We start from the raw sequence: 12893 nt of genomic DNA, 5'->3' as shown, positions 1-12893 counted from the left end.
GTGTGTGTGTGTGTGTGTGTGTGTGTGTGTGTGTGTGTGTGTGTGTGTGTGTGTGTGTGTGTGTGCACATGCCTATCTGCTGATCGACAAATATTTAGTAAAAAATGATCTGTTTGCATATAGACTTTTACAATCATGTTATTAGCATACAAAATTAATAGAATCACTATTTTTCAAAATATGCTTGTGCAGAAAATCCCACCTGTCTATTAGTTTTAGTCTTCAATCTAGAGATTAGTGATCCTGATAACTTGAGCGTGTCATGAGGCTGGTTGTTCACTTGTAATATTTAATATATGTTCAGTCAGTATATTGTCTAGTGAATGTGTAGAGCATGTAATAAGTGTTTTGTAAGGAACACATGTACTTTTTGGGTAACATAGGTCAGTTTAACTCTTTCTTATTGTATGTGTGTTACAGGTAGCATAAATAGGTATGGACTTGAAAAGTAAGTTATATATGTTGTCCCATGCTAAGACCATTGTGCAACAACAGTGGTACATTGCCAGTGGAGAGTACATGTTGAAAGTATCCTGCAGACACAGCTTTGCTGTGGTAAAGATAATAAGTGCATCACAGTGTGTGAGAAAAATGGCACAGCAACTGGAAGTATATTACAAAGTTGAAGTATGGAGGACAGCATGATTCTTGTGGGTAACACCTCTAAATTGCACAGACTCACAATGAAATTATGGTGGTATATGGGCCAAATGCAATGTTGTATCCAGCCATAGTGAAGTGGTGCCAAAAATTTGACTAAGTCCACACAGATCTGGGTAACACATGTTAAAAAGGAAAGCCATCAACATCAAGTACAGGTAATAATATCCAGGAAATTGAGCAACTGATTTGTAGCAATTGCAGAGTGAATATCATGGACATTGCTCAGCACATGTGCATCTCAACAAGCAGTGTTCATCCCATCATCTGGAATCATCTGCAGTATCAGAAATGGTGCTCATGTTCGGGTCTGCAATCATTACCTCTTGTACACAAAGGTGCAAGGTGTATGGTACCTTCTTTGAGCCCTACAAAGACTTCCTAAGCCATATCATTATGGGCAATCAGACATAGGTCCATCACTTGACACCAGCAACAGAGAGAGTGGCTGTGGAATGGAGACATACCTACTCACCTCTTAGGAAGAAATGTTGTACCATCAGCTGGGGGGTCATGGCCACTGTTTCCTTCAACTGTGATGGAGGTATGTACACTGAGTTTATGGCAAAGTGCATAACTATTAATGCCAATTTGTTCTATGCAGCAATGATATTACTGCATAATGCTGTAAAGAAAACAATGCATGGAATGTTAAGCAAAGGCATTATTTTCCTATGTTACAATGCATCACCCCACACAGTGTGCACATCACTAGCTTTGCTTGAACATTTTAATGCAGGAAGTTTGGAAGCATGTGCCATACAGTCAAAGTCTTGCACCACATATGTGGCATCTGTGGCTAGCACCTTACGACCCAGTTACAAGCCACAAAACAGAGTGGTCTTGATTGCCACCCTGTCAAGGTGCCTGCAACACTGTGTCAGCTCATCCTGCTTGCGACACATACTGCAGTATCTGGGGGCACCACATCTGCCATATACACTGCTGCTATTTCTGGCACTGGCTTGCCTCTGCAAGCCATGTGATACTAGCACAACTTCCCAGTATTTCTCCAGTGGATGGTCTTATAGGCTGCTGTCCAGCAGCTCACCAGTCAGTGTGAGTTCCAGCCTTGACCTTAACATCTTGAAATCGACACTTGACATTAGAAGCTCGGCAAGTCTATTCATCAGAAAGCAGCACATGTCACCCAGAACCTAAGAGAGTGGAAATGGTTAGAGCAGCATATATGGACTTTGCCTATGGTGATGTTTCCCTACTGTGACAGGCTGTGTACCAAGCTAGTAGCTTCAAGAACTGTTACTATGGTAGATCAACTACCATCGGATCATAACGATCTTTTCAGTTGCATCCATTCAGAGGCTGTTTCAGTTGCTATCCTGAACCATTTGTTAAGTACTTATGTATTCTCTGTGTTAGTCATAAAGTTATATTGTTCTCAGCTACCTGGACATCTGTCTCTTCTAGCAGCACATATCACCCACAAAAAGGTACTAAAATTTCCATCTTTTTGGCAAGCTGAAAGACATCTCAGGGAAAAGAGTGTCTTGAATGATGATGCTCTCTGAGTGGTTCTTGAATGGCTCAGAGACCAAGGAGCACCTTTATATTTTTCAGGAACTGAACAGTTGGTAGAACATTCTGACCCATGTTTACAGAGATTTTGTAACTATGTTTAAAATTAGTGTAATGTATCTATGTGACTTTGAAGTGTAGTGAAATATTCAATAAAAGTTACTTGGCTTGCTATTATAATGTGTAGCTTACTTTTTGAAGTCACTTCGTATATTTCAATAAGGTTAAAGTTTTGTTCGTTGAGAAATAATTTTATACTACAAATGCATTCTTAAATACATGTAAGTATTCAGTCCCCTAACTTTACTATATCTGTGCAAATATTTTACAAATAACATGTTACACTTAACACTGTTTACCACAAATCTCATTTATATAATATTAGGCAAATCAGTTCAAGAAATATGCAATAGACTGATTGATCTAGAGATGCATTTCCCATGAAATACATTTGTTCTTTTATGCTGTAGATATAAATATAAAACATAAAAATGTTTGAAGCTAATAATAAGTTGCAATCTATAAGTATGCCAACCAGGTACTTGTTTGGTATACATGTAAGCTAGGCATAAAACTAAAATAACATTCTAATAAATAATACCTATGTAAAATCATGTTTCGTAAATTCTCATCACATCACATCATGTCATCAATCATGTCCAATATCACGATGCGCATGTCTTGTGCAAGAATGATTTAGTGATGAATAAATAAAGAATGTTTTGTGAACTACACTTACCACTGCATTTACCCATGGAACATACATTCCCAAAAGGAAAAGAGCAAATAATGCACCAGAAAAGAATCCTGATAGAGACACTGCAACCTGTAGAGAATAATTAAACAACAAACATCATGCATGTTTCTACAAATCTCAGTAGGTTTTAACAGTTGTGACAATAAGAGAAAATATGATTTGTGAATCATATGATAGTTCTTAATTTCATAAACACGGACAAAAAATTTCAAATCTTATTTAAACAAAAAGAAGATATTTTACACTTCCTCCTCATGTTTTGATCTTCTTACATCATATCTATCTGTGAGAAACTGTAAGCTCTTGTCTATTTCACATATTTTACTGGTAAAGACATTCTAAAATACACATATTGCAGTTAAAAAAAATATTCTCAAGAAATTCTTGCATTTTTCAAGTTAGTTCACTGGAGGTACAGCTGTTGGTGTATTTTTGAACCTAACATTTCAGCTATTACCATGTCAGAATATTAATTAATAAAGAAAATTTGATCTCAGTGATTCAGTTGGGTAAGTTCTGACAATGAGAAAAAGCTGATTTCCAGAAAACATCTTCAGCTTAATGCGTAACAATATTCGCAATACACAATATGTTTAAGAAATGAGAAGAGGTGTTTTTTTTTAAAAGGTAGTGCCAGTGACAATACATACCTAAGTTTTGTAGATATGTAACATTTACAGATATGATAAATTAGCCAGAGACTGTATTGGTAAACATGAACAAAACAAATTTTTATTCCTAACTTAAGACTGGCCTTCCATATGTCATTCAATTATAGCGCATCAAAGAAAATTAATCTGAATTGTTTAAAGGAATGAAATACTTACTGGCACAAGACCACCCATGTATGGTACAGCAAACACTAAAGCAAATGAAAGTAGTCCAAACAATAAGGCAAGCAGTTTTACTGTTAATGCTGCCCTGGACTGATTCAATTTCTTCTTAAAATTTGAGCCATCCATCTCTGCAAACCATATAGCAGCAAGGGAATTCAGGCCAGTTGAGACAGTACTATAAAAAAAAGATGTAGATTCATGTCAAATTCCTCCATATAAATGCAATTCTGTTGAAGGCCCGTAGTACATAAAAACAATCTAAGAGCACTAAATTTTTTGAATTAAGATCTATTACATTAGGTTTTCTCATACCCAGAACATCAGGCAGGAAAATTAACAAATTTACATAATGCCAGGACTGAAATTTAGTCTGCAGAACTACTGTTAAGCAGATTTCTATCTCATAAGTATCCATTCCGGAATATCATGTACCAGATGGTGTAACACATTTCATGCAGAGTGCACTGTATTTCAGAGATATCACTGTGTTATAAAAGCAGCATAAGCTCTACATGACAATGTTATGTGAAACAACCATAAACAAAGGATGAAATTAGTTATCACCTTGTTACGCAACCAGAAAGAGATTTAATACATCACTTGTATAAAAGATAAGCAAATTAGGATTTAATTTGAATACAGAGGCTTGTGGTAATTTCGTATCTGAGAAAAGAAATTTATTCTTCAAATAGAAGATGTTCTGACTAGCAGACAGGGACTTCGGTAGAAATATGACTTAACTATGAACAAGGACTGTGTGGTAAAGTTTCGCTGGTTGGTTTTTCTTCTTCATGGTGGTCTGTCGTTTTACAACTTTGTGTTTGGCAAATAACATTTAATCTACATGTAAATACTTATTTTCTGTCCTTGGTTTTCTGAGATTCACGATATTTGAGAAATTTATTGCAGGACAGTTATCGAGAAAAGAAGTATATCATTCTTTCATTTTGTAAACAGTATTTGTTTTCAAACATGAAACAGATTTTGTTGTGTGGTAAGAGAAAAGAAGGTGAACGAAATATAATTTCTTCAGCACATATTCCAACCCAATATGTAAATCAAATACACCCAATTCCTCCTTGAAATTACAAGCCTGATTCCAATTCAACAGATGCAAGTGGGAACCTATATAGAACTTCTGTATCCAACAACATAAACAGACAAACTGTATAGTGAGGCTTCAAACAGTTTCACTGTAGCAATATCACCTTCAGAATGATAGTGGACATGCATCAGTAGTCACAACTTCATCTGAACCTATCCATATCCACCATGTGAAAATTATTGTTAAATATGTGGCAGGGGACACTTTTTATTCAACCATATGTTATGGTTTCTGTTTGTTTCATTCACAGATAGAATTTTGGAAAATAAAATGCCTTTACATATATGTGTAGGTTTTTATTAGTCTAATATTTATCTTCATGATGTCTATGGTATCAAGGTGCAGGTGGCCAACAATACTCAAAATTTTCTTCCTTTAAACAATAATGCATTGTGAGTAGCTGTAGAGCATAACTGTTAGGTGACTGCCCAAAACATAGTTGGGGTAATGAGTATACATTGTTCCACAATTTTCAAGTACTTACAAGAATTGACACAATGTGTGAGGCTTTGTCTCTGAGTGAACTAGTATCTAATTTTCTGTAGCAAAAATGTACTAATTTACAACAGAGGAGGGCATATGATGAAATAGGTGTATTACAGTGTTTATAAAATTCAAACCTTACTAATGGTACATTGTTGTCATTATTATGTTCACCAGCTCTCCTACCAGTTTGCTATACTTTTTAAGAATGTGTACCTGTATGTGGAGGAAATACATTGACAGAAAAAAACCACAACACTAAACAATAATTAATGTGGAGTAATCAAATTTTGGGAATACATTTGCTTAGATAACATGTTTAAGTGGTTAACATTGCAAGATCACAGGTTAATGTAAGTGCAAGATAAGCCATTACAAATGTAAAATGCTGGCACATTAATAACCAGTGTAACCACCAGAATGTTGAATGCAAGCATTCAAGCATACATGCTTTATGTTGTTCAGGTGCTGGATGTCAGTTTGGGGGATGGAATTCCATTCCTGTTGCAGTTCATTGGTCAATACAGGGTTGATAAATGCTGGTTGTGGATGTCAATGGTGTTGTCATGCGATGATGCCCCATATGTGATTCATTGGAAACAGATCTGGTGACTGAGCAGGCCAAGGCAACATGTTGACACTCAATAGAGCATGTTGGGTTGCAACAGTGGTATGTGGGTGAGCGTCGAATCACCAGATTTACATACAGATTTGCAGTTAGAGTGCATGGGATAACCACGAGAGTGCTACTGCTGTCACACAAAATTGCACTCAATAACATAAATCTAATGTACATACTGTGTGTTAGGATGCAGACAGGTTGGCTGCAGGCCCTCAACTAGCCTCCTCCTAATTAATACATGGCCATCACTGGCACCAAGGCAGAACCAACTTTCATTAGAAAACACAACAGATCTCCACCCTGTCCTCCAATGAGCCCATTATTGACATCACTTGAGTCACAAATGGTGGTGGTTTGAGGTCAATGGAATCCAGCTCAGAGCTGCCTTTGAAGTAACTGATTTGTAACAGTTTGTTTTTGTCGCTGTGGTGCCAACTGCTGCTCAAATTGCTGCTGTATATGCAGTAAAGTGCGCCAGAACCATTTGGCAAACACAATGGTCTTCCCTTTCAGTAGTGCCACATGGCCATCTGGAGCCCAGTCTTCGTGCAACCTTACAGTCCCCCGACCACCATTGTCAGCAATCATGTGCAGTGGCTACATTCTTGCCAAGTCTTTCTGCAATATTGCAGAAGGAACATCCAACTTCTCATAGCCCTGTTACATGACCTTGTTCAAACTCAGTGAGGCACTGATAATGGCACCTTTGTTGCCTTAAAAGCATTCTTGATTAGCATCAATTAACCACGTGCAATCCACAAGATAACTAATGGTCATGACAGTAACTGTGTATTTAAAGCAAACCTCATTTGCATCCTCATAGTGGCGCTAATAGTATCATTCTTATGTGACTGGTGTGAAATCTGAATAGACATCAATTTCCAGATGTAGAAATACATCTACCAACTTTTGTTCATGTCGCAAAAATCCTTCTTGATGTTGTGATTTTACTTTCAGTCAGTGTAATTTTATCAGTGGAGTGATTTTCAAAACACCTTTAACTTTTGATTGTTCTAGATGATTGAAGATTTGGAGAAATGGATTTAACTGACTAGTATCTGATTCAGAAAATTTCTAGAACCAGTTGTTGCTGATTCTTGCACATAGAATGTCTTTTCTTTAGTTGTAATATTGCTCAGATTTTCACTAGTGAATCTTAATTTTATTTGCCACAACATAATCTAAACTGCTCAAAAGAGTATTTGCACTATCTAAATATTGCAAATTTGTGCAAGCTGATTCATCAGGAGTGCAGAATGAAAGAATAAGCCTTATGAAACTAAAATATAATTTAAATGTACATGAAAACAAAATAATAACCCAAATAAAGGCAGTCTGTTCAAGAGTGGACATTTTTGCTCATCCCAGAAAGCAAAATGTGCTGTGGTGTAGCATCTAATATCACGCTGCTGTAGCACATGCACTGTAATATTCTTTAAGTTCCCTTAGTATGAAGTTCACTAGATACCTGTCAGACCATAGAGGTATATGGGTGAAACTAATTACTAAAAAACCAAAAGAAGACGAGGAACAAACTCAGTATCTACAGATACAAATATTAGCAAGTATAGAGAAGAACTTAAGTCTATAGATTGGAATACTGTTATACATTCCTCCAGAAATGTTGATGAAGCCTTCAGCACATTCCTCAAAATCATTTCTGAAATCTTCCACACATGCTGTCCACTGGTTAAAAAACAAAAAAACAAAAAGGTTAGGAAACCTAGCCACTCAACTTTACAGAAGTGGTTTTCACCCCAATTACAAAAACTGAGACTATTGGTAATTACTTGTCACGATAAGGTCTAAAAGGGAGCAGTAGATAAAGAAACTTACAAAAACCTGAAAATAAAATATAGATCTGAAATTAAAATAGCCAAGTGTAAGGCAAATGGTGATTTCATTAAAAAATCACACAATAAATGTAAGGCTGCATGGAAAGTAATAAAAGCAGAGCTAGGTATGGATATAAACTACAAAGACAACACAAATGCTGCTAATGTCACTGCTGATAATTTCAATCACTTTTTTGTCAACTCTGCCAATCTTAGCCTTCCAACCCATAGCAACCAGAATTCCAATTCAACACATACACCTATTTCTCACCCCATATCTGGCAGAAATTTTCAACAAAACATTACAAACATAGTGTCAGCTTGTAAATGGAGAGAAGTACAAGTAACTGATATAATTAAAGCAACCTCTAAATTAGGATACTCTAGATCTGAAGATGTGTATGGCCTGTCAAACTATGTAATTAAAAAAGTTGTAGATCTCATAACATACCCTATTTGCATACTGATAAACTGGATGCTCTCGAGTGGACACTTTCCAGAATGTCTCAAAAAAAAAAAAAAAAAAAAAAAAAAAAAAACAGTTGTCATACCATTATACAAAAAGGGTGACAAGTCCTGTATCAATAATTATAGACCAATTTCACTTGTGCCTATTCTCTCAAAAATAATAGAACATTGCATAATGCAGCAAATATGCATACACCTATCAGACAATAATATATTAAATGATTCTCAGTATGGATTCAGTTCAAACTTATCAACAGTCAAAGCAGTTGAAAACCTTATCTCTTTTGTACTAAGCGCATTTGAGTCAGAATTATCTGCTGAAGCCATTCTAATTGACTTGAGTAAGGCTTTCGACTCAGTTAACCACAAATTATTATTAGATAAACTGTGTTGCTAGGGAATCAAACACTTGGAACTCTCACTAATTGAATCATGCCTCAGCAATAGAAAACAAATAGTAATTCATAATGACCAACAGTCACAGACTTTAAGTATAAAACGAGGTGTTCCTCAGGGCTCAGTGCTTGGCCCTCTACTATTTATATTGTTTGTAAATGACTTTCCGAACAACTTACCCTGTAAATCTATCCTCTATGCTGATGACACAACATTAGCTAATTCTGGAAAGGATATAAACATATTGCAGGAGGAAAGTGAAGAGTGTCTCAAAATATCTAATATCTGGTTTAAAGCTAATGACTTATCTATGAACCATGAAAAGACTGTCAAGATAATCTTCAGTTTATCAAACAGTAACATGGAGTTATCATCTGTTAAACTACTAGGAATACACATTGACTCAAAATTAACTTGGGACACATATACAGATTATGTATGTCGAAAGCTATCATGAGTTATCTACCTACTAGCCAAACTACACACATGTGTTACACAAGATTTATTGCTTCAGTCATACTATGCCTTCTTTCATTGCCATCTACAATATGGCATTCTTTTATGGGGTAACTCTCCATGAGCCAAAAAAATTTTCACTTGGCAGAAGAAAGCAATTAGACGTTTGTACGGAATCACTGACAACGAGACCTCATGTAGACCTTATTTTAGAGACTTAAAAATTCTCACAGTCCCATCTCTTTACATATATTGTTGCCTATTAAACATAAAAGAAAACTTAAACCACTACACTATAAGGAAATCAGTTCATCAACACAATACTCGACAAACAAATATGATTGATATACCCACAACCAGGTTTAAGAAAACCCAATCTAGCTATGATTACATAGGCATAAAATTATTCAACACTTTACCCATACAGGCTCAATTGGTTTCAATGGATATTTTCAAAACTAAAACCAAAGTGTGGATGAAGAAAAATACTTTCTACAGTATAGAAGAATTTCAGAATAGTTGTAAAGATGATCTAATTTATTGATAAACTAAGGCTTACTGTTATGTATAGTTATGGATGTAGAGGCAGCTAGCTATAAGCTAACAGGGTACAACACTATCTTTTTTTTCCATGTAATATTTTTGTTATATGAAACATAATGTACAAATAGTTATAATACTTCTGACAACATTGATTGCATGTTAATGCTGATAAATTATGGCTTACTGTTATGTATGGATCTAGGTGTAGAGGCTGTTGTAAGCTAATAGTTTACAACATTGCTATATTTTTACTATGTAATATTTTGGTATGTAAAACATAATGTACAAATAGCTGTAACTCTTCTGACGACATCTATTGCATGTAGGTGCTGAAAGATGGATAAAATAAATAAATAAATAAATAAATAAATTCTTTGACAATGACCATAATAAGTTCATTCAATGTGTGAGCAGGGTTACTGCAATGACACACTGCAAATTTCAACAGGCCCCAAGCATGCTCAGTAGCTCAACTAGTACTGAGACCATTCTGTTTCACTGATTACTGCCTTCTGGAGGAAAGTGATTACAAGTAGGATATGATTGATCATGAATTATTATCATGGAATGAAGGACCCATCACTGTAGGGTTAGACTATAGGTTGGAGGATCCCTGTTATTGCAATGGAAAGCCCTCAAGTTACCACTGATAACAATGAGAAGTGTTCAATGTCCATACTCAATACAGGCATAAAGTATCATTGCTGTACCTCCACTTTGAACCTGTGGGACTGAATGCCTGAGGGATCTGGTAACCTCTGGACACCGACCTGTGAGGGGCATCATACATCAGACAAATCCTACACACACTGGCAAAGAGAGCCTAATGCCACTGATCCAGGTTTCATTCCACATATTCCTTGCCCACCTCCTTGAAGCACCATTGTTTTGAGGAGCTTGTACTGTTGTTTGTGGTGGATTGACCAAATTTCTCATGTCTGGATAATTGTGTACTGACTGGGCTGACAGCTCTCCCAGTTACCTACAAAAAGGCAGCATTCAGTTATAATTTGTCCTGCGAGAATGGATATCTATGAGCAATAATTTGTAGGTAGTAACCACCAGCTGGTGCTGTTGGCAGCAGGCAACCACCATGAGGCACATCATCTATATTTTATCTTTCAAAACAGCAGATGTATATTTGAATGTCATTACTGTGGTTTGTGCCAATTTGGAGGACACCTCTCCACACTGAAAACTGTTATTGCCATCAAGTGACAATGAGTCCATGGTCTAAACTTGAAATTAATTTTTGAGACATTTTGACAGAGGTAACGGCATACACACCTGCATTGTCCCACTCTTGACTGGAGACATAGTATGCCCTACTGAAATGCATCGAGAATGCAGGTTTATTTTTTATTTCTGTTTGACTGTACGCAGCAAGTTTCTGCGATCAAAAGAGTACTGAGAAGAGTTTTTCAATTAACATGCAGCAGATAACTGTAAATTCCTTCTGTGTGGCATGTTTTATTATTGTTGTAGCCTATTTGTCCTTTTTCATCAATTCTGTACAAGTAACAATAAGATACAGTGTGACACCTCTAATTAGTGGTAAAAGTAATTAGAGTGATATATGCTTAACAAAGAATACTTATCATAAGTAGTGTACTGAAACATTAGATTTTTCAGTGGTATATAAAGATTGCAAGAACTACTATATGAAGAAAGACACCATATCATTTTTCATTATCACTTGTCTTTTGATCTTTTTGCTTAACTCTTGTCTTGCACTTGTGGCTCTGTATGCAGTTTGATGTATAAAGGCTTGCTGCCTATTCATGTAAGTTGAATTAAAGTTAAATAATAATTATCAGTGCTGAATTTTAAAAATTTGTTTTTGCTGTGAAATAGAACCCTTTTCCTCTCCTTGCTATGGTTTTTATGGGTGGAAGCTTGTGTGGTATTTTATTTTAATTCCCAAAAGCAACTTAAAATTAGTTTTCCTTCATTTCTAGTGCTATAAATTCTAAACAACCTGCATTTTAAAGTTATTCACAAAGTCTGATTTTCAGTTAACACAGCACAGTTACCTTTGATTGTTGAAAATTTATCTTCACATAAAACCACACTAGCGTAAGCTTGCATTAGCTTTGGCTTGAGCCTGACAAAATGATATTTCAGAATGAAAAGAATTTTCAATTTATTTAGAGTCATAAAGGAAAATACTAATCATCCATAGCAGAGATAACTTTTTGTAGCAGTAAAATATATCTGTGATCTCAGAATAGTAATTCCTAACATCATGATATTTTCACTTTACTTTAAGTATATAAATCTGAAGTGCAATTTCCAATATTAAATGTAGGAAGAGAAGTTCATGATGCTAAAAGATATTTATTCTTGCTTTCCCAATAATAGTTTAGGGAAATATTTTCTCTATTTCCCATTGTATAATCAGGCAGGGTCTACTTTAATGGGACAAGTAGAGTTTGTGACAGCAATTTTCAAGGCCCCTCATTAGGTTATATGTTGTACTTAGCCACTTAAAGACATTTTCAATGCGTGTATCCCATCTAAGATCATCCTGAGGAAAATTTGAAGAAATTTTGTGATCTTTACCAATTAAATAGTTTATGGTTCCACCATATGAGAATGTTCTGGTTATTTCTATTGATTAAAGTGTGGAAATTTAACACTGCAGATAAGTTTTGATTCATTATCAGTTTATATTTGTTAAATCAGTTCCAGGTACTGCTTTGAGCTTCTGTTATAGCTCCTAGAATGTTTCAATATTCTTATCAACGATGAAGCCACTAGTATCATCTGCAAACTGACAATTTTTTGACAGTTTTTGTTTGATATTAAGCCATTTATTTGGTTTCTGGATAAGGTCGTATCACTTTTGTTTTGGTATTCTGGTTGCTATGGGTTTATTTATCAATTGTCATTTCTTATTTGTAGTTCACTGTTGTTATTTGAATTTACATATTGTAATTTTGTCATTTGGAGATAGTGTGTGGAGCTGTGGATGCTAGAAAATGGAGTGAAAATTTGAGAAATCAAAATATTTCTGATATATTCTTCTGTTTGAGTTCAATAGAAGGGTGACAGTAGTGGAGGCAGCCAGAAACATTTGTGCCATATATGGAGATAATTCCACTGGCTAGAGCATGGCAAGCACATGGTTTTCTCATTTTAAAGAGGATTTTTTTGGTGTCACTGACTCTCCACACTGAGGAAGACTTTTGGGCTT

The 12893-nt window shown here is 35.6% G+C and overlaps 1 protein-coding gene across 4 annotated transcripts in view; it reads right to left on the bottom strand.

Annotated features, from left to right (window-relative positions):
• The window catches only part of LOC126471584 (sodium-coupled monocarboxylate transporter 1-like), a 337815-nt gene that overhangs the window by 7188 nt on the left and 317734 nt on the right, over nucleotides 1-12893 (bottom strand). For all 4 annotated transcript variants that reach the window (XM_050099818.1, XM_050099819.1, XM_050099817.1 and 1 more), the window contains exons 11-12: nucleotides 3781-3964; nucleotides 2936-3022 (exon numbers count right to left, since the gene is read on the bottom strand). In XM_050099818.1, the coding sequence (XP_049955775.1) occupies nucleotides 2936-3022; nucleotides 3781-3964 (271 nt within the window). The remainder of the gene's footprint in view (nucleotides 1-2935; nucleotides 3023-3780; nucleotides 3965-12893) is intronic.

The sequence above is a fragment of the Schistocerca serialis genome, chromosome 3 (genome assembly GCF_023864345.2).
Source record: "Schistocerca serialis cubense isolate TAMUIC-IGC-003099 chromosome 3, iqSchSeri2.2, whole genome shotgun sequence".
In the NCBI taxonomy this organism is placed as follows: domain Eukaryota; kingdom Metazoa; phylum Arthropoda; class Insecta; order Orthoptera; family Acrididae; genus Schistocerca; species Schistocerca serialis.
This window is presented reverse-complemented; position numbering and strand designations above follow the sequence as displayed.